General features: G+C 46.5%; 9 protein-coding genes across 9 annotated transcripts; 5 read left to right on the top strand and 4 right to left on the bottom strand.

The window, feature by feature from the left end:
- Positions 1-87: 87 nt before the first annotated feature.
- On the bottom strand, positions 88-1,415 carry BKA55DRAFT_275753 (Alpha/Beta hydrolase protein). Its single transcript, XM_046185488.1, has 4 exons — positions 1,235-1,415; positions 834-1,184; positions 513-786; positions 88-463 (listed from the first exon to the last, which is right to left on the bottom strand). The coding sequence occupies exons 1-4, from the start codon at positions 1,280-1,282 to the stop codon at positions 183-185; spliced, it is 954 nt and encodes a 317-aa protein (XP_046053011.1). The 5' UTR covers positions 1,283-1,415; the 3' UTR covers positions 88-182.
- Positions 1,416-1,666: 251 nt separating this feature from the next.
- BKA55DRAFT_591337 (uncharacterized protein) lies at positions 1,667-2,921 on the bottom strand (the record flags this gene model as incomplete). Its single annotated transcript, XM_046195225.1, has 2 exons — positions 1,667-2,647; positions 2,721-2,921. The coding sequence occupies 2 exons, from the start codon at positions 2,919-2,921 to the stop codon at positions 1,667-1,669; spliced, it is 1,182 nt and encodes a 393-aa protein (XP_046053012.1).
- A 763-nt stretch (positions 2,922-3,684) lies between these two features.
- On the bottom strand, positions 3,685-4,484 carry BKA55DRAFT_672909 (uncharacterized protein; the record flags this gene model as incomplete). Its single annotated transcript, XM_046198011.1, has 3 exons — positions 4,202-4,484; positions 3,875-4,152; positions 3,685-3,826 (listed from the first exon to the last, which is right to left on the bottom strand). The coding sequence occupies exons 1-3, from the start codon at positions 4,421-4,423 to the stop codon at positions 3,685-3,687; spliced, it is 642 nt and encodes a 213-aa protein (XP_046053013.1). The 5' UTR covers positions 4,424-4,484.
- Positions 4,485-5,552: 1,068 nt separating this feature from the next.
- BKA55DRAFT_591338 (RTA1 like protein-domain-containing protein) lies at positions 5,553-6,659 on the top strand (the record flags this gene model as incomplete). The annotated part of the gene is made up of 2 exons (XM_046195226.1): positions 5,553-6,352; positions 6,404-6,659. The coding sequence occupies 2 exons, from the start codon at positions 5,553-5,555 to the stop codon at positions 6,657-6,659; spliced, it is 1,056 nt and encodes a 351-aa protein (XP_046053014.1).
- A 510-nt stretch (positions 6,660-7,169) lies between these two features.
- BKA55DRAFT_637618 (major facilitator superfamily domain-containing protein) lies at positions 7,170-9,013 on the top strand. The gene is made up of 3 exons (XM_046197062.1): positions 7,170-7,599; positions 7,653-7,750; positions 7,798-9,013. Exons 1-3 carry the CDS (start codon positions 7,407-7,409, stop codon positions 8,863-8,865), a joined length of 1,359 nt encoding a protein of 452 aa, XP_046053015.1. The 5' UTR covers positions 7,170-7,406; the 3' UTR covers positions 8,866-9,013.
- On the bottom strand, positions 8,970-10,643 carry BKA55DRAFT_275787 (cytochrome P450). Its single transcript, XM_046185489.1, has 2 exons — positions 10,474-10,643; positions 8,970-10,414 (listed from the first exon to the last, which is right to left on the bottom strand). The coding sequence occupies exons 1-2, from the start codon at positions 10,475-10,477 to the stop codon at positions 9,075-9,077; spliced, it is 1,344 nt and encodes a 447-aa protein (XP_046053016.1). The 5' UTR covers positions 10,478-10,643; the 3' UTR covers positions 8,970-9,074.
- A 949-nt stretch (positions 10,644-11,592) lies between these two features.
- Positions 11,593-12,327, top strand: BKA55DRAFT_686719 (uncharacterized protein; the record flags this gene model as incomplete). The annotated part of the gene is made up of 1 exon (XM_046198966.1): positions 11,593-12,327. The coding sequence occupies one exon, from the start codon at positions 11,593-11,595 to the stop codon at positions 12,325-12,327; it is 735 nt and encodes a 244-aa protein (XP_046053017.1).
- Positions 12,328-13,475: 1,148 nt separating this feature from the next.
- BKA55DRAFT_591341 (pectin lyase fold/virulence factor) lies at positions 13,476-16,343 on the top strand (the record flags this gene model as incomplete). Its single annotated transcript, XM_046195227.1, has 8 exons — positions 13,476-13,564; positions 13,676-13,820; positions 13,868-14,230; positions 14,279-14,426; positions 14,477-14,860; positions 15,510-16,134; positions 16,188-16,240; positions 16,312-16,343. The coding sequence occupies 8 exons, from the start codon at positions 13,476-13,478 to the stop codon at positions 16,341-16,343; spliced, it is 1,839 nt and encodes a 612-aa protein (XP_046053018.1).
- Positions 16,344-17,819: 1,476 nt separating this feature from the next.
- On the top strand, positions 17,820-19,626 carry BKA55DRAFT_591342 (general substrate transporter; the record flags this gene model as incomplete). The annotated part of the gene is made up of 4 exons (XM_046195228.1): positions 17,820-18,015; positions 18,053-19,326; positions 19,379-19,477; positions 19,528-19,626. The coding sequence occupies 4 exons, from the start codon at positions 17,820-17,822 to the stop codon at positions 19,624-19,626; spliced, it is 1,668 nt and encodes a 555-aa protein (XP_046053019.1).
- Between the last annotated feature and the right edge of the window lie 900 nt (positions 19,627-20,526).

The raw sequence follows: 20,526 nt of genomic DNA on the forward strand, positions 1-20,526 counted from the left end.
TGAGCTTTGTTTCGGGAATTGTGGAAAAGCATATTGGACTAGATTTTGGGAATTGTCAAAGGGTATACTGGAAGGTGAAGGAAGGGCAGAATGTATGATGGTACTGATTAACAGATTTGGAACAAATTGAGTGTGCTTCGTCCGTTGCCGACCGTCATCCCCGTTGTATTTTCGGCTTATCTCTATTCCAACAACCAACGTACTCCCTGAAGGAGATCTTGCAGCCACCTCTTGGAAACAGGCAAGGCAGGGCAAGTCGTCCAAAAGCCATGAGGTAACCCTGAGTAGATGTGCGACTTGGTTGACAGCCCAGCTTCTTGGAGAAGTTGGTCGAGGAGAATAGCTTCATCCCGACGCGGATCCCAACCGCAAATTGCAAAGTATGCTTTCTTTGCTATGTCTGCATGGGAACCGAAGAGAAGAGGGGATAGACGCTTGTCCTCGGGAGGAGCACCGTATAGTCCTGTTACATGATCAGTATTGAGTTAAGAGCATGTTAGAATGTATTGTACCGGCAAAGTAGTCGATTGACTTTCGTGTGAGGCCAGGTGCATCATTGATCTCATCCACGCTCACAATACGATCCAGATACTTCTTAGGTCTCACGTCTGGGTGACAGAAGCTCCCAGCGAGGAAGGCAACACCCGTGATGCTTGGAGATAGGTCCTCATCGCGAGCTAAGTGCGAGATCCCGGCAGTGAAGTTTGCGCCTGCAGAGGTGCCACCAAGAATGAATCCCTTGGACAAGTCTGTGTTGAGTTTGCTCTGGCCATCTGACGAAGCAGCCTGCATAGAATGTTAGCGGGTGGGAGTCTGAGAGGACTGAAGCTTACCCAGCGGACGACATCGAAGCTATCTTCAAAGCCAACAGGGAATTTATGCTCAGGAGCAAGACGATACATAACACTTGCAACGACGACGGGAATCTCTAACGCAAGTGCTCTACATGTTGCGTCGTCTGTTTCGAGACCGCCCGTGACATACCCACCGCCGTGCATGTAGAGAAACAGAGGAAGGGCATCGTTGTTGGCAGTTTGACGGTAGATGCGCAGTGTGGTAGGCGTGTTATCGCGCACAGGAACATCTATTTCGTAAATATCGAGCCCTTCTTGTGGAGTAATTGGATTGCGATCTCTGGTCATGCCCAGGCTTGGTTTTGTGCCTGGGGGAAGATTGTTTGGGAACTGATGGGGTCAGGAACAATATCATGAAGTTTGCACATGACTTAGCGTACGTCGGCCCATTCGGGATGGGGGGCTGCATAATGTCTATATTCGGCCATTTCAATTATGTATGAGTAATTATATTTTATTTATTAGATATACGAGGGTGAGAGTTGTGTTTAAATAACTGCGCTGAACGCTATACGAGGGCGAACTCGGAGTCGCTTTGCTGATCCTTGCCTCTCGGGTGAGAGACACAGGACTAGCCATCCACTGATCATCCTGAGGGTCCGAGATCTTTGGGTCAGTCAATAGATTATCTTATCTGATCGTACTTTTATGGTAATCTTGTCTAGCACCCTTGCTTCTATATGCGGTCGGAGATGCAACGAGGATCTTTACTGGTCCTAGCATGAAGCCTCTTCTATAACACTTCTGATGACGGCTTGAAAGACGAGGTCCTGCTAATTACTGTACAGAGCATGTGTCCCGTATTACCCCCATCACTCGTCACCTCGGTCCCTTGCCCTGCGCTTCCTCTGCCCCTTCGAGTGTTGCTTCAAAAAGGGCGCATTCTCCAACCCATCAGCCTGAGTCTTCCATATTTTCTTCCCCATCGCAACATACTTCTTCCCAAACTTCTCTAGCTCTACCAGCGCAGTCTCCCTCATTGCCCGATGCATCTCAGCGTACTCTTCATCGGTCCCAAACGTTGCAATCTTGTATCTCTGCTTCCACATCGCAACCATCTCCTTAGCAAAAGCACTGTCAGCTTGAATATTCTTGGCGACGAGATAAAATGAAGATCTGATCTTGTGGTGCCTGTAGTGCTTAAACAGTTTAACGGCTGCCATCTTGCTGAATTGATGGATCAAATCGAAGCTTCGCCAACTGTCAAGCTTGTGCATCAGAATCACCATTGTCCCTCCATTATTTAGATGTTCGAGACCGATGGCGGTCTGTGTGAGAGTTAGACGAGTAGCTTCTCGAGGCTCTCGCCATTCTGCGCGGGGGTGAGTACGCAGGACTTGACCATCACAGAAGACGAGATCAAACTTCTCGTTGTCGTCCAAGACCTTTTCGAATAGGAAGTCATATGGTCCTGGAAAGTTCAACGGAACATCGTTTTTGGTAATACCCATATCAGCTGCCAGCGTTGTGATGTCGCGAAACTCCACATTTAATCCTGCGTCGAGCATCTTGACGTCGTGTCCGCCTTGTTCAACAGGTAAACTCATGGCTCTGATGCGAACACCAGGGTTCTTGGTCAAGGCTACATCAACGAAGCCGCCTGGGGCTACACACATGTCCAGCAAAGCCGGCTGTTCGATCTTAGACAGTTTCAGAGCACCGGTTGCTTTGTCGAGATCCATTGCGATAGTCTTCATCATAGTGTAGAAGAACTGGGTACTGTTTGCGTTGCAGTTATCCGCGGTTGCTCGTTGCTTCTTGAAATGATCGTCGCCTTCAGTTCTGTCCCAGCCCTGTCATTTGTCAGACACCCATTGTTCTAGCTCAACACCCTTGCCATTGTGGAAGGATTTTTGTCAGACATACCTTTCTTCTCAACGCATGGAGACGGCGAAACTCCTCGACGCTCTCCAATAGGTAATCACGGATAGCTTCTTGAGCATATCCCTCAGGCTCTGCAACTTCAGTACCGACTTCCATGGTTGGCTGTGTCTTCGCCTGCTGACCTTGCCCAGAGATAGCATGCTCGCCAGGGCTAGAGCTTGACGTGTCGGCGTCAAAGGACATGCTGAAGGCTGCTGAAGAATTCTCTATTGATCAGCGACAATTGGAGTGGAAGTAAGACTGCTCTCCTACACTAATTGAAGAGTATTTATGCTGTCAGAGAAGCCCTTCATGTTACATATGTCCGTGGAAGCCTGCATTTCTTTGCCACAGTTTGTACCCATTCACCAGCTGGACCAACAAGCAACAGGCAGAAATGCCAGTAACCGTTGGTGTTTGCCAACAGCGAGGTCGGCCTCCAGCATAAAGACCATACCATACCATGCCGCGGCAAGGCTCTCCTGAGCACAAAATGCCTAGTTGCGCATTGTTCTGCAGCCATTGATTGGCCTATTAACTCTTATGAGGCCACCAACATAGGCCCGCCGGCCTCTTCATCGCCACAGTTCATAAGATGGACACTTGACTATCACAACAAGTTCTCAGTAACATGAATTAAATAATCCGTTTCCTGATTCTCGTTGGTTAGTAGCTTTGTTCGTTTTAGTTCTACTAATTAATTCGGTATACAATAAAATGACGGTAAACAGCAAAACATAGTGAAATCATTACATGTTTAGATCTTTCGATAAGATAAAATGACACTGATACTTGGCCATATAACCCCAAACTTCTCTGCGGTCACTGCCAATAATGCTAACTCTGGAGTGGCTAGAGCTGAAGTCAGATGCGGCCCTTGCGGCAACTGCCTGTCGTTATTTGCAAGAAGTCAAGTATTGTATATTAAAACAGCTAAGCCACCGCATCATTATCTGGGTATCGGGTATCAATTATAAACAGCTGCTGATGGGCCATCCTTGGGAGGTTCGATCTTCTTGATCTTTCTATATCCCTCTCGCATTTCAGTCTTCTCGAATCTTGTCGAGTAAAGATAATGAACAATAAACCACTGATATACGCAAAACAAACTAAAAGGGGTTAAAAAAGAGTTCATAGTCAGCAAAGGAACCACTTACAATGCACAAATGCCAAAACAGCCACATGCAATGCTAAGATTGTCAAGCATGGCAACTGCACCGGTAGATATATCACCAACAACGCCCGTCCTCCTCTTCTTCATGTTTGACTCTTCATGTACGTTGATGTCCTCCCGCAGAACAAACATGACAGTAAGAGCTGCAAGCCACATTGCTGTTGAAAGGGCCAAAATCAATATGTACCATATTGGGGGCCGTGGGTTGTTGAGACTTTGTGGCTTGACTGGTATTTTAAACGCAAAGAAATGAAGAGCTCCCTGTTTCTAGTTAGCGAATTCATAGATACATACAACGAGTGAAACCTACCACTGCAAGATTGTATGCTGATGCAGCAAGTAAATTATGTCCCGGATGTTTAGATATTATCCCCGCCGAAAGCCCAATAACCGCACACGAAGCTATCCATCTTCCAATATCCGCTCTAAAAGCATCATCATAAAGCTTCTTAACCGCATTCGTCTCCTTCTCTTTCCCCAGCATATCCCTGACGATTTCGCCCAGTGGCATAGGACATATTGGACTCGACATGGCTGGAGTAATATTATGTGTAGGTAAGCTGCAGATGAGAAGGATCAGGTGTTTTTTTGGGCGTCGCCGCGTAATCTCATGTTTTATGGCTGTGGTCTTGGTCTTGGCTGGCCAGGGGATGTTGATCAACATGACGCTAGGCCAAGGGTTGAAACTCCATCTTTCGGCCTTGGCTCTCGTCACTAATTCCTCTGCACTGCCACTGAAAATTGGCGGTGCCTGGGGTTCAATCATGCCGTGTCTTGGATAAAAGGTCCAAGCAACTGCTCGCGTAACGACCTTATTTGGGGTTGAGTGCCAGGAATCTTTGAGTATTTGATCATTAGCGAATCGAAGATATTCGAGACTAGAGTTTGTTTGAGGGACTACGTTTCTCGTGGTAGCTACTTGAATAGATCCACAACTACGGTTTGACATTCTATAAGACAAATTTAAAGGATTATCCTGAGGGAATGTAGAAGAGAGAAATGAAATGTTCAGGTCACTGTGTGATTTTGGCTGTGGTTCGTGCCGTTCAGACTTCAGAGGTTGAAATTAGTATGATATATCTGCCATTCCAAGTATGAAAATTCAAGATGTTCATGATTTTAAGGTGCTCGTGAAATCGATCGCATTTTGAACCATCTAATTTGAATATCACCTAAAGCTCGTATTATTACCCAAAAAGGGATTATACGGCGCTACAAGGATGTACGACAACTCAGCTCTGTATGGATGTAAGAGGCTGTGCTTAAGGCTGAAATTCCAAACATCCTCCCACTAAGCGCTTATGCTTCTGTTTATGCAAATCTCAGCGCATTATTTCCCCCGAAGCTGACGGCAAGATGGGGCTCATGCTCGTGGAACGTTAATTTGATAGGTGCTTGCCAGTCGGTTATCTCGAAGTCCCTGATATCTAAACGAATTCGGGTGTATCTGCGAGCTGCGACGGAGTGGCTGGGAGAAGAATGCCTAAGTGGCCATGTTCGCGCGGATGGGTTGTCACGCAATCCTATTGATTACGGAGAGCTATGTTTAATGAGTGTCTTGATGTCGTCTTACTTGTATATAAGCAGCCCGTCTCCCGATTCTGAATATCCTCTCCCATCTCTCACTACTCACAAAGACTTGATCTGACATCTACGCAACAATGGGTGATAAAAACGAAACATGGACACCGAACTACGACGACTGCCATAAAGTCTCGGATCGTTGCCCTGTCAAATACACCATCTACCAAGACTATCTCTCTGAACCAGCTTCAGGATTCTTCGCGATCGCTTTTGCACTCCTCTTCCTCGCACAGATATTTCAGGGGTTCCGGGCTAAAACATGGTCGTACATGATATGGCTGGGCATCGGAACAGTCTTTGAAGTAGCGGGCCATGTTGGACGCTTCGGGCTGGGAAGAAATCCATGGCAACAGAATGTCTTTATTGTGCAGTATCTTACACTATTATTGGCTCCTACTCTCGTTGCTGCTGCTATATCAGTGACGTTCAAGCATCTCGTTGTTTGGTACGGAGCAAAATGGTCTCTTCTCAAGCCCAGGCTATATCCTCTCGTCTTCGTCGGTACCGATTTTATCTCGATTTTCATCCAAATTATTGGCGGTGGTCTCACAGCTATGCAAAGTATGGGCAAAGGATCTGAGACGACACAGAAACTTGGAGAGGCTCTCGTCATTGGCGGTGTTGCATTTCAAGTTGCCAACATGTTGTGCTGCGGTGGCTTGATGCTTGTCTATGCCCGACGCCGAAAGCAGGCAATGAAACGACGAGACCCATTGATGGGAAATACGACTGACATGTACACAACTGGCATGCCAACTCGTGGGAGAGTTCCTGTTGCTCGAGAGGAGGCTACGCTAAAGGAGGCAAAAAGAGTCAAGTGGTTTGTCTACGCGCTTGGTATAGCGTATACCTGCATCATCATCCGATGTGCCTACCGGTAAGATTCTATCGACACTCTTCTCCTTACACTACGCTGACTCGCATCTAGTATCGCAGAAACTGTCCCAGATATTGGTGTTGATGTTCTCCGAAACGAAACACTATTCATCGTGTTCGACGCCACAATGATGTTGATTTCTATCGGCGCTGTAACCATTCTCCATCCCTGCTTCTTCTTCCCTTACTTGGGGCTTAGAAAGGGACAGAAGAATCAAAGCAAGGTCTACGAGAGTTATAGAATGGAGAGTAGTTCAGCTTTGGTTGGGCAGCAGCAGCACCCGCAGCAACAGCAAGGGTATGCTTGAGGTTGGCTCGGTTTTCGGTGTTGAGTACTAGTTCAAAGCCGAGTTTGAATAACCAAGTGCCTTAGGTGATTTTGTGGTTTGCTTCCAGCGCTGGTGAACTATATGGATAATTTTATAGAATTCTAGTAGCTGCAATGTTTTCAATTTCATTTATATAGAACAGATAATAACGTACTGCTCCAGATGAAATTGAATATGGTGCTTCATTCTAGGAATATCAATTTGGGCCCCTCCAAAATTAGAGCAAGGCTTCGACTTCCGAGACCAAAGTATATGATTAATCAAAGCCGCAATTGGTTGTAGAATCTTGTAGTCGTTATCAAGCTGGAAACTATTTGACCATCGCATTTGACTATTTTATAAGAATATTACGTTAACGCCTTCCTATAGAATAGTAGTCCAAGCCCATTGCATTAGCTCAAACTTTGGAATGGTCGTATTTTGCTTATCCATGTGACTCGGATTGTGAACCACCACCGGATAATGCAGCCGATGTATCATTTGATGTCAGCCATCTTTTCCTACAGCCGATGTCGCATACATTCTGCGCCCTACAAGAACAGTAACAACAGAGAACGAATGAAGATAATTCAATAAACACTATCAAGGCTCAAAAGGCGCAGCGTAGCGTTCACTAGAAGGCGCACTTTGTTAGTTGTCGTATAAATATCGAATACTCTCTCCAGCTGTTGCTTTTGGTTCCCTTCATCTCACCGCAAAATCGACATAAAGGAAATATACTGTTCAATGTCACAGACCTCAATTGAACTCGTTACTCCCAATGGGAATGTGTCAGATGATGCAGTCCAATTACAGAACTTCGATCGACGCTTTGAGTCTCGAGCCGCTGATGCCGAGTTCTCATTGCCTCCTGTTGATGGCGGGAGAAAGGCATATCTATTCTTAGCAGCTTGTTGGGTCGTCGAAGCAGTGACTTTTGGTAATCTCTTCTCATCTTTGGTGTTTATGAACACGGATTAACAAACGAACCAGGCTTCGGGTTCTCATTTGGCGTCTTTCAAGAATACTACAGTCACCATGAGCCTTTCGCGGGTTCAAACAGTATCGCTGCTATTGGAACCACAACAACTGTAAGATACTTGCAAATGTTACCCTTCCCAACTCTAACATGTGGCAGGGCATGCTGTATCTTGGAGCACCATTCGTGGTCATTATATGCCGCTTCTACCCTCGTCAAGCCCGCTGGTTCACATATGCAGGGCTCTTCGTAACATCCCTAGCCATGGTCATGAGTTCCTTTTGCACAACCGTCCCTCAGCTAATAGCAACGCAAGGGGTACTTTTTGGAATCGGCGGCTGTTTCGCTTATTGTCCTTGTACTCTCTATATCGACGAGTGGTTTGTTCGTCGTAAGGGCTTTGCTTATGGCATTGTTTGGAGCGCTGCTGGAGCTGGAGGTGCTGTACTTCCTCTGATTCTTGAAACTCTCCTCAAGAACTATGGCTTTCAAACAACTGTCAGAATATGCTCTGGTATCCTTTTTGGAACCGCGGCTCCTATTGCATATTTCATCAAGCCTAGACTGCCACTTTCTGCCACTATTCATAGGAAACCTCTAAATATGCGCTTCGTCACTTCAAGAGTGTTTCTTCTGCATCAACTTGTCAATGTCGTTGAAGCAACAGGCTACTTTCTCCCTACGATCTACCTGCCCACTTATGCTCGAACGACCTTTGGTACCTCAACTATCCTCTCAGCTCTGACAGTTATTTTGGTCAATGTTGCTACGACAATCGGTCTGATGGTCATGGGATCCCTTAGCGACAAACTTGCAGTTACGACATGCATGCTCATATCAGCCGTGGGGGTGGGCATTTCTGTCTTGTTAGTCTGGGGACTTACAGCATCTCTTCCTGTTCTCTACGTCTTTTGCGTCATGTATGGTCTCTTCGCGGGATCTTGGGCCTCAATCTGGCCAGGGATTATGAGAGAAGTGACGCAGAAATTTCAAGACGAGAACGAGCACGTTGACCCCGTGATGGTGCATGGACACCTTTGCGTGGGTAGAGGAGTTGGCAACATCATTTCTGGACCATTGAGTGGTTCTCTTATTCGAGGTCAACCATGGCATGGAAAAGTTATTGGAGGTTATGGAAGTGGATATGGTATTCTGATTCTGTACACTGGCTTGACGGGCTTGGTGAGCGGTATGAACTTTCTGTGGCGATATGTGAATGTTTTGTAAGGGGTGGACATCTCTGGAAGCTGATATTTCGTCACCATACAAGGTATTGGTGGCGATATCTACTTTTGGGGTGCCAGGCTAAAAGTGATTTGTATCTGTTTGATCGAGCTTAGCGTGGGATGAGGTATTGAAAAGAAAAGGTAAAAGGTATAGATTGGTAAAAGTTTATATATAACGAAATAAATGATTGTCCAAATTCGTCTTCCGTCTCACGTCTTCAAAGGAGTAAATCTGATGACCAGCTTCTCGCCAATTGGTCTCGCCGTATAAGCATCTTCCTGCTCAATGCCATCATCATCAACAATTGACGTCTCAAAGTTAGCATAGATGAATGCCAAAATAAACTTCATCTCATTCATGGCAAAGTTGGAGCCGACACACATCCGTCCACCACTTCCAAACGCCCAGAAAAGTCTCTGCATCTCGCGATGCTTCGCCTTATCCTCTGACGATTTTCCAGGTTTCTCTTGCATCCAACGCTCTGGTTTCCACTCCTCAGGTTCTATGAATGTTTCCTTGTCCCGGTGGAGTGTATACGCCAGTGATGCAATTCTCACATCGCCAGGGATATAGTATCCCCCTATACTACATCCATTACTAGGTGTCTGGCGTGGTTGCGGTCCAGGAATGGGTGCATGAAGACGCAGTGTCTCCGTTACAATAGCGTGTAAGAGTGGTTGAGAATCAACTTCCTTAGGGTCTGGCAAAGCCGACGTACTCATGATACCAGATGCAGCTTTCGGGTCAATTTTCAAAGATGGTTCGAGGGACTGGACCTCAGCACGAAGTCGTCGTTGAAGGCTTGGAGACTTTGAAATATGCCATGTTGCATAAGTTAAGGCAATTCCAGCAGTCTCCTGTCCAGCCAGAGAATTATCCATAAGTTCAGACGCAATGGCCCGATCGCGTTGAAGAATACTTGTGCTGTAAAGAATGCTCTCTTCTCCATTGGTCTTGAAGTCGCGATCTATCCCAGCAAGCAGTGAGTTGTAGACTACTGGCTCGTCCGAACCTCGAATGTCTTGACTCTTACTGGGATGTATCTTTTCCTTGGACGTCTCCTTGACTTTCTCGCAAAGTTTCCAGTTCCAATCCGAGAGTTCCTTGTTGGACTTGTCAACCCACTCTGGATAAAGCTTAAGCCAAGGAATCCATATTTTGCAAAAGTTTGTCAATCTTGGAACTTCCTGCGTCCAGAAAGGATAATTAGCTCGCGCAAGATACATATCCTGCCAGCTACGGCGATACGGCTCGTCGGCGATAAAGTTTGTAGCGTTAGGGAGACCAAATATGTAGGCAGTGATGAGATCCATGGCCGTTGCTAGAAAAAGGCTGAATACTTCAACATCATTGTAATCTGTAGATATCGACTTGCTGGGAGCTGCAAGAGAGCCTTCAAGTGCGGGCAAAAGGCGGCTGAAGAGTATCTCGGCCATTTGCGATTTGCTCGCTTGAGACGATTGTATGTACGATTTGGAGTAGACGTTGGAAATCATCCTCTTTCTTAACGAATGTGGCTTTGAATGGCCAGTGGCAAACATATTCGGAACTCTGCAGCCATGTTAGCTCCATTGCCAATAGTTCAGTACCATAAGTTGACATTCTTACCCATAATTATCAAAGACGCTGTACCAGTGACCTTTCTCAAACCCCCCTTGGTATATGGTTCGCATGCCTTCTAAACCGTCGACGCTGACTTCATTTGGACCAATTCTAACCACTGGACCAAGCCTTTGGTGTGCACGATACAGTGATGTATTCTCTCGTCTCCACTTCCTTGCTGATAATATCCAAAGAGGGCTGATATGGCATGTCCAGTGCGGTGCGGGTATGCGAGATAGCGCGGAGAAAAGGACGGGATAGATGATGTATCTGTATATCAGCCAAACGGGTAGCAAGCCCAGAGCAGTAACCAAGATAATGCCCATGATCTTTTCTTGTGATATTAACGAGAACAAGCGCAGATATAGAGGAGTTGGCAGAAATACGAAGGTTTATTGAGGGGTTTGTGGATAGTGCCATGGTCATGTGGCAGGTGGTGCAAATAGAGTTGGCAAGTAATCCCGACGCGGGGTTTGATAAGAGCTCGGAAGATACGAAGCAGTCCGTATCGATACAAGTTGAGAAGCGTCATCTTGACAGGTTTACCTTATTGGCATACCAAAGCCTGATCATGAGTGTTTGTATATACAAATATACAAGCAATTTCAAGCTAATAAATACCTAACTAGAAGCTACCAACACAGACTATGTCCAACAGAGTGGTTCTCCTAAATTCATGCCACAAAACTCCGTCAGGTCCAAGATACCTTCACGGATGAGTGCAATTATTGCAAACTTCTCAAATTACCTGAGGTACCTATAATCAAAAGGCTCAAGCCTTGGTGGTTGTTCAAAATCTTGCCTGCTTGAAAGAAGGCCACTGCGTATTCTAGGAAGTCAGGGTCAGCGGATTGCAGTGTTCCTTTTTAGGTATATGAAACTTGAGAAGAAAGGTGCCCGGCGTTTTGTGGGCATCAGGGAGGTAGGCACTCAAGGTGATTTGGTCCTTTCTTCTCTTGTCGTCTCTTCTCTTCATCATCATCACTCCAAGAAAACTATCATCAGCTTCACAATCATCAGCTTCACAATCATCAGATTCACATTGAATTCTTTCAAGGATCATCCATTCATTTCTAATTGTTTTCTCTCGTCATAAACCAGAGCATTCGGCTTCTGAAACCCAACATGAGCCTACAGCTGGACCATCCACAAATTGGCTCCTTCCTGGGGAAGAGAGGACCCGTCGTCAACGTCTCCCCGAATTTCGAACACTTGCCTGACAATGCCTTCGAAAGAACCCCGATGGACATCTCCAAGATTCAACCATGGTCCGAATTCACATACTCCAACATCGTGAATGCCTACAATGATGTTCTAGGAAAGACTATTCACCACAACCCATCGGATGAGGTGCCGGAATTCAACTGTGAGCATCATGACACGATGGGGAAAAAATGTTGCAAGTCATTACTCGTCGCAATTCGTTTCCCCCTCGAAGTAGGCAAGAACGCCCTCTGTGCGAGATTCGGCACAATTACGAATCTGGCATGCTCTGATGTGAGGCACCTGCGTCAGGAAGTCCCTAAACACGCTCAGAGTTTGGATTTCGGCGGCACATACCACCCCATTTACGTCTTCTACGACCGCAACACAGTTCTATATGACGACATTACAAATAAGACCTTTGAAGACCACTGGCACCCCTTTCTCGCCACTAGCCTCGCCGTACCCTCATGCACATGGGAGTCAGGCTTCCTCGCCACCGCGGATCTTGACAAACCACCCAAGCTTGGTCCTGTCGAGCAATTGGCTACCTGTGCAAAAAAGACCAATACTTCTTTTGCGTTCATCTTGGGGGATAAAGATATTGTCGTCCTGCAGTTCTTTAAGACGAAAGTTGGGGGTATGGGAGTGTACTAGAAGGCTATTCCATGCGACACAGAGGGGGAGGACACATTGACAGCTAATTTGGCGATATGGACTCTGATCATGATGAGTCTGAAGCTTGAACAAAGTGTTCTCCTCCCCGAAGAGAGTGTAATCCCTCTCAATCTCTGGTTCAGGGCAATTACAGAGCCACAGTTGGCGACAGCTCGTATTCACCCATACTCTGATCGCGGATTGCCTGTTCTACCGCCGGGAGGAATTACTCCATGCTCCGGTTAGAACACAATTTTTAAACAACTTGAAGCAGGTTTTGCGCTGTGAGGTCGGTAGGGGCAATACACGTATCGTATACCAGCGCTAGTTCAAACAGTCTATCACATCAAAGGAAAAAGCGCTTGGATGAATGAGGGTTATGGGAGAGATCCATGGTATGATAGTCAACTTGTTATGTCTATACTTAGTATAGGGGAAGCTTCATAAAATACAGCGTTCCAACTTTTCTTTCTTTCTTTCTTTCTTTCTTTCTTTCTTTCTTTCTTTCTAACCTTGTGGTTGTCCAGCATTAATCTGAAACTTACCCTTATTCCAATGAATCTCGTGGGGTATAAATACATGAACCGCCGCTAAGGCTGTTGATATCAAAGAGTATCATGGTATAGGACCTGACAATTTCACATCCACAATAACATTCTTTCATTAGTGCTTAACTTTGACGGTTCTAACCAACACTAAGCGCTGCTTCTTGACGTTCAAGGCTGTTATGTGTCTTGGCTACCTATGCAAGGGGGGAGAACAACAATTGAGTTACCATGCATGAGATAGGTAGCAGCTTTTGCCACACTCAACATTCGAGATGAGGACATCTCTATCTTAGTATAAACTAACATTTTCAAGTTTCGGAACTCACCTTGACGGTGTGATACAAATCTAACATGTATATTCGTCCAAAAGTGCAGTCCGCCAAAACAGGCATGGATTTGCAACAATAGTTGTTAAATGGTTCCACCAATCGCTGCATCACTGCAATTCGGCTCCCTGTTCGTGACTCGAATGCTGTCATTGGAGGATATTTGAAACCCCTTGCAAGTTCTACTAGGGGTTGTTGTACATAAATGATGAGAGACCCCGTCTTGCCCGTACACTTGAAGCACGTCACCTTAATATTTTTGTACTCAAGCAAAATGAAGTTTACCTTGCTACTCGCTTTGACGGCCAGTTCGGTGGCGCAAGCAGCTCAACTTGCATTTCCTGGAGCTGAGGGCTTTGGTAGGTTTGCAGTTGGTGGTCGTCAAGGTGAAGTATACAAAGTGACAAACCTCAAGTAAGCTGATGTCTCTTTTCCTTTTCCTATTTATATGAAGTGTCTAACGAAACCGAACAGTGACTCTGGAAAGGGCTCGCTTCGAGACGCGGTATCGAAGCCCAACAGAATTGTTGTGTTTGACGTTGGCGGAGTTATCAAGATCTCTGAACGTATCGTCGTGTCTAAGAACATCTATATCGCCGGCCAAACTGCTCCTGGTGGTGTAAGTCTCAATGTTACTGCCTATTTCACTAACTAAAGTAGTACCAGGGAATCGTCGTCTACGGCAATGGCTGGTCTCTCTCCAACGCCAATGACTCTATCGTGCGATACATCACCATCCGTATGGGCAAAGGCGGAACATCAGGCAAAGATGCCATCGGTATCGCAGACGGCAAAAACATCATCTTCGACCACGTCAGCGTCTCGTGGGGCCGTGATGAGACTTTTTCTATCAATGGAGACGTCACGAATGTTACCATCCAGAACACTATCATTGCTCAGGGTCTTGTTTCGCACTCTTGTGGTGGCTTGATGCAGACAGATGGCGGAGTTAGCTTGTTTCGCAATCTGTATATTGATAACAAGACTCGCAACCCCAAGGTCAAGGGTGTTAACGACTTTCAGAACAACGTGAGTAAATTTGGTATGTTGCTGGACGATTTTCTTACTGTCGTACAGGTCGTCTATAACTGGGGAGGTGGTGGCGGTTACATTGCTGGAGACAGTCAAGCTGACAGCTATGCTAACATCATCAACAACTATTTCATCTCTGGTCCGGATACTACCGTTACAGCCTTTACCCGAGGAAACAGTTACTTCCACGCTTGTAAGCCATTTTTCCTCTCAGAAGATTATGTTGCTGACTATATCTCGCAGATGTCAAGGACAACTTCTACGACTCCAACCGCAACGGCAAGCTTGATGGCGCTGCTCTTTGCGAGAAAACCAGTTGCTACTCGGACATAGATTTTGTCAAAACTCCATACAACTATCCAGCTCCTGATGCTCTCTCACCCCAAGCAGCCGTCGAATTCGTCCTCAAAGGTGTTGGGAACTCGCTGCATAGGGACAGTGTCGATACTGCCCTTATCAACCAGGTCAAATCTTATGGAACCAAGGGCGGATTGATATCTGATGAGAAGGAATTTGGTGGCGTTGGTGAGATTGCAAACGGTGCTGCCCTCAAGGATTCAGATGGTGATGGTATCCCTGATGAGTGGGAAACGAAGAATGGTCTTAATCCCAATGATGCTTCGGATGGTATGAAGGTTGCATCCAATGGGTATGCAAACTTGGAGAACTATGTGAACTCCCTTGTTTGATTACAGTCCCTTCTGGTTTTATAGGCCGTGAAAATTCACAAGAACTCTTTATTTCACAAACGATTTATACACTCCAAGCCGCAGCTTTGGCATAGTCTTATGAAAATAATTATTCAGTTGTGATATCAATGCCACCCTCACGATAATACACTCAAGCTTCCGTTATGATAATATGCCTGTAATTATTCGAAAATCGTTCACAGCCTAGCTATACTCCTGATTTTGGTTGATATGGGAAGGTGTTCAGTCTTTTTCTTTCATGGGTTGTCTTTCGGTGGAATTAAGCACACCTCTGGATCCTGACAGGCTTTCCTGTATAATTGAATCATCATATTGAGTCTGGTGCCATATGAAGACATCTTGTTGGTGCGTTTAATGTTTATCCATGCGTTTCGTTTCGCGGTGATCTTCAATGCAGGTTCTTGTTTCAACATCCCGGGATTCCCGGCGGGGTTCCATTACTCCTGTTTCACGGACATTAAAATAATTGCATAGCAGCTCACCCAGTATTTAAATACGTCCTCAACCTCGGTTCCTCCAATTCTGAACATTTCTGTACTCAACCGTTGAGAGTATGCAGTTTAAAGATCTTTTCCTTGCGCTCCAATGCGTTGGAGCATCATGTTCTGCTCTGCGACCACCAATTGAACGACGCGCAACGACAGAAATTCCTTCAGACTCGTTCAACTCTCTCGAAACATACTGGAATTACCTGTATCCTTGGGGTCCTACACACAATGGCGGCGCCCGAATGGACGAAGAGCACGTCTCCGTCACTGACGGCGTTCTCACTCTAACTGCCGAGCCGCGAGATGACCAAGAAGACCCCATTCACTATCTTTCTGGGGCAATTCACGCTAAATCAACATTCACTGTTTCTCCCGGTGGAGGGTATGATATCAGCGCCGAGTTCATTGCTCCGGTTGACAGAGGAACGTGGCCTGCTTTCTGGCTCAACGCTGCGAGTGGATGGCCTCCTGAAATTGATATTGCCGAATGGAAAGGTTCTGGAAAGATTTCTTTCAACACATTCAATACTTCTGATGAGGTTACCGCGCTAGATAGGGACTATCCTAATCCTGAGGAGTGGCATTCCGTTCGTGCTGAATTGCGTGATGAGAATGGTCACGATGTGAGAGTCAAGTTCTTCCTCGATGGTGTTGAGCAGACTACACAATATGGACGCGACTATATTGGAGCAGGTCTACGTCTGTAAGTCTTTATTCATGACATTATATGGTTTGTTTATGCTAATGATCACATAGGATCGTCAACTATCAGACTGAAGGATCTTCTGGATCACCTGGTCCCACAACACGTAAGTTTCCCGTCAGTTTGAATATGTCTCTGCGTGTATTGATTCCTGCGTCACAGCGACGACTTTTCAAGTTCGAAATGTTGAGGTTATCAGTCTCAACTAGGTTCTTTTCCGATTGAGGAGTTTGGGAAGTGATATAAAGGTTATTTATCATTCCGTTTCAGTGTAGCCAAAGGCCAGGAACTATGGGCATGAGGGGGACAACGTCTGTCTGTAGAGGCTCGAGCTTATTCGGAAACTTGCAGAATGATCCGCCGGCAATGTAACCCGTCAACCGATCAAACCCCTCAAAAAAGCAGAATGCATGAAACAAATCAAGAGGCTACTGCAGGGTGACAGTTCACCTGATGTCTATTTCCTTAAATAATGGCCAGTTAAGCATGGTTCGATGGCTGCCTTCAAACTTTGGTTCCACAGTCTCGGGTCAAGATCGACCGAGTTGCATCTCTGAGTCTGTGTTGAGCATTCTTAGTGTAAAGAACTTCTGATTTGCTCGGCCTGAAGATAGATTTGCCAAGCCAAATTAGCCTGAGTTGGTGAGTGCCGCAGTCGTGCATTGAGTGAATGGGTGTAACCCAACCACCTCATCCTTGTGCCTCAAAGCGTGGGGAACTTGCGACTGCTAAGAGACGGATTTAGGCGGTTCTAACCGTGTAAATGGTTAAATGAGGAGACAAAAGAGATGGTGAACCATCGATGAGGAGGTAAAAGTGGCTGCTTACTTGCGGGCGGCCGAAAGTAGAGGAGAAGAGAGCAAAAGAATAAGACTACGACAAACCCCCAATTGCATTTGGGGGAGGATTGTCAAATTTGGATCGCTTCCAGAAGATAAGCCTCATGAGCGTGGTACCTTAATTGAAGGCATATAGGTCAAGCTTAAGACAAGACGAATCGCATATAGGCACATATAAGTGGGTGTCGTAGCATTGAGAATTTCTTCACGAATCACGCGATGCTTGTGATCGTCCAGGTGTGGTACAGTAGCAGCCGAGGAAGAGCTGTTCCTGGGTGTCAGCCATCTTGTGATGCAGAAGCTTCAAACTGTTTCTGAAGGATTGCTTGAGTCGTATTTAGCCGGATTGACCATAATAAATGACAGAAGTGACGTTCTGGCTTGCGTTTTTGGTATATTCCTGTCTAAAAACGTCGGCCGACGTAGAGAGAAACAAGGTTCTAGACCAAGACATCTGATGATCACCACCATCCCCCAGAAGCTACCCCAGATTCCCCACCTCTGTAGGAAGAAGAAGCTGGGGAGGAGACTGGCATCTTAGTGGTCAAGTCATTTATCCGGTCCACTTACGATCGATGGTGACCACTCCATCCCCATCACCAACATCTCCCCCGCAGGATCTTCCACCAATGGCGGGGAAGATCAACTACGAGATAGCTTCACTAACACGGGCCGTCGATCCTATTTCTACGGCGATGTGAACCGGTTCCCGGCCTCGAGGATCATCTCTGCATGAGGAGAACCTGGATGAACGATATAACATGCTCATGTCCGGTGAAAGGCATCATGAGCTCTCAAACCTCTTTGCAATTAGTCTGCTGCTGGTAAGCGACAAATCTGATCATCATGGTTGCCGAAAAGCAGACCGGGGAGATTCAGCCCCATATTGAGAGCACCGATGCTGGTCTTGACCATCTCAAGAATGTAGACCTTCACGACAAAGCCCTCGCCAATGAAGCTCTTGAAGCTACGGCTGATGAGCATAGCTATAGCGTTTGGCAGGGCTTCAAGACTTATAAGCGGGCTGCCTTTTGGTCCATCCGTAGGCTCTCACCCTTAGTTCGTTGTCGCTGAGATAGCTAACGGGACATTGTCAGTCATCTCGACTACTGTCATCATGGAAGGCTACGATGTTACCCTCCTTAGTTCCTTCTACGGCTACCCACGATTCCGAGAGAAGTACGGCGAATATCTCGATAAGGAGAATGGACATCAGATCTCGGCCAATTGGCAGCAGCGCTTCAACTGTCTCGGTGCCCTCGCCAACATCATCGGCGCTCTTCTAAACGGTTGGGCTACTTCGCGATGGGGACACCGCAAGGTTCTCATCAGCGGTCTCTTCTGGCTCTCTGCCTTCATCTTCGTCGTCTTCTTCGCTCCCAATATCGAGGTCCTTCTCGTCGGTCAATTCCTCTGCAATATCCCCTGGGGAATCTTTGCTACAACTGGTCCCGCCTACGCTGCTGAGGTCACTCCTCTTGCTATTCGAGGATATCTCACTGCCTATGTCAATCTGTGCTGGTGCATTGGACAGTTCATCTCAGCTGGTGTACTCAAGGGTCTTGTTGACAACCCTACCCCATGGAGCTACCGAATTCCCTTTGCGATCCAATGGGTATGGCCTATTCCTCTCGCCATCGCAGCGTATCTTGCCCCCGAGTCGCCCTGGCATCTTGTCCGAACGAACCAGCTCGAGAAAGCCAAAGTATCCCTAGAGCGACTGTCCGAACCGGAACACAACATCAATTACGAGAATGCCGTTGCTCTTATGGTCCACACAAACAAGCTTGAGATTGAGGAGCGTTCTGGTACTTCTTACTGGGACTGTTTCCGCGGTAGTAACCTCCGACGTACCGAGATCGCTTGCATGGGTTTCCTCTCTCAGATTACCAACGGCGGTGCCCTTTGCTACAGTGGATCCTTCTTCTTCCAACAGACTGGTATTGGTCCCTCTGCCTCTTATGGTATTGCTCTTGGTGGAACTGGCATCGCCTTCGTTGGCACCATCATCTCGTGGTTCTACATCTACAAGTTCGGTCGACGAACGATCTGGCTCTCTGGCTTCTCATTCCTTGTCGTGATCCTCTGGCTTATCGGTTTCCTGGCATTGCCCAAGCAGACTCTGTCTTTAGCTTGGGCGCAATCAATCCTCTGCGTTGTGTGGTTGGGAGCATACTCCATGTCTGTCGGTCCCATCATCTACACCATCGTTGCTGAGATCGGTTCTACTCGTCTGCGTACACAGACAATTGTGCTGGCTCGTTCGACATATTATGTTGGTAACATCATTTGCGGAGGTCTCATTCAGCCCGAGATGTTGTCTCCAGGATCATGGAACCTCAAGGGCAAGACTGTAAGTCCACCCCAATCAATACGAGCGTCAATGGAACCCTAACAAGCTACAGGCCTTCTTCTGGGCAGGTCTCGCCACTCTCACTCTGACTTGGGGCTATTTCCGTATGTTCGAAACAAAGGACCGTACCTTTGGTGAGATGGACTACATGGTAAGCAGCTGAATACGAGGACCGAGAACGCAGCTAACGAATTTGAACAGTTCCAGAAGGGTATCCCGGCACGCAAGTCTGCCAAATACCAGATTAATGAGGATGAGGTCTTCATGGCGCACGAGAAGCCTGAAGCTGAGAAGCACTAGATTGAGTGCTGAGTTTGCAGTTGGAGGCCTCATGTGACGTGACGATCTGTGAATGGAGCCATGTCATGAGTTAGCGATACCTTTTGCTTGATCAACAATATTATTGTTCTTGATGATGATAACCATTAGATAGGCGGGCTGAAACCATGCTGAACTAAGGCCCAACCGAAGTCATGGCGGAATGTCTTGGTGAGACATTAGATCCTGGATCAGCGCCTAATCTTAACAACACGTGATAAACATGCGAATGTTTGGGTACGCATATTGATCAAACTGTATAGCCGACCGTGAGTGTTTGTTATGCTGAAGGGATAACTCAATTGAGCCTCTTTCGCCTTTGTTGACTTCACCTATCAATCATCTGTAGGTAGCCATCCCATTCCAGGAACGGATCGATCGGCCTCAAAGCCGTGCCAGCCAAGCCCAAGTATGTATCGTATTCTCCACTTCAAGGGGGAGTTTAAACCCACCATCGTCACCCGCAGCCTCAGCTAATTTAGCGCTTGAAGTGCCAAGGAATTCGCTCGCCACTACAAAGAATTGCTTCTTGCGTCAAAGAGAGTCTGAGGTTGAAGTTCAAAAACATCGAAACAAAGAAAGTTAGGGTTTCAAGCGGTGAATACAGCTGGTCGCATTCTATATACTTCAAACATCAAATTAAATCCCCTTCTTGGCTTCGTATACAGAGATTGGCTACCAAGGAATCAAATCCCCGTTTATTTATCTTGAGTGCATTGGAGATTGGCTCAAGGATAAACTTTGATGCACTGAATTTGTTTTAGCTTCCATCCGTTCTCAAGAATTGGTTGCATTGTTCCTTGCATAAGCCACGCCACTACAAATCAGATTCTCAAGAAAAGGGCACCGTTGGAACTCTGTCTGGAGAGTTGCGGAAGAGGC

The sequence above is a fragment of the Fusarium redolens genome (assembly GCF_020744475.1).
Source record: "Fusarium redolens strain MPI-CAGE-AT-0023 chromosome Unknown BKA55scaffold_4, whole genome shotgun sequence".
In the NCBI taxonomy this organism is placed as follows: domain Eukaryota; kingdom Fungi; phylum Ascomycota; class Sordariomycetes; order Hypocreales; family Nectriaceae; genus Fusarium; species Fusarium redolens.

Coding starts and splice junctions, on each gene's coding strand:
- BKA55DRAFT_275753 (XM_046185488.1), bottom strand. CDS start 1,282: ATGGCCGAATATAGACATTATGCAGCCCCCCATCCCGAATGGGCCGAC. Junction 1,185..1,234: donor CCCATCCCGAATGGGCCGAC/GTACGCTAAGTC, acceptor TGACCCCATCAG/TTCCCAAACAATCTTCCCCC. Junction 464..512: donor GTCAATCGACTACTTTGCCG/GTACAATACATT, acceptor ATCATGTAACAG/GACTATACGGTGCTCCTCCC.
- BKA55DRAFT_637618 (XM_046197062.1), top strand. CDS start 7,407: ATGTCACAGACCTCAATTGAACTCGTTACTCCCAATGGGAATGTGTCA. Junction 7,600..7,652: donor CGTCGAAGCAGTGACTTTTG/GTAATCTCTTCT, acceptor CAAACGAACCAG/GCTTCGGGTTCTCATTTGGC. Junction 7,751..7,797: donor CTATTGGAACCACAACAACT/GTAAGATACTTG, acceptor AACATGTGGCAG/GGCATGCTGTATCTTGGAGC.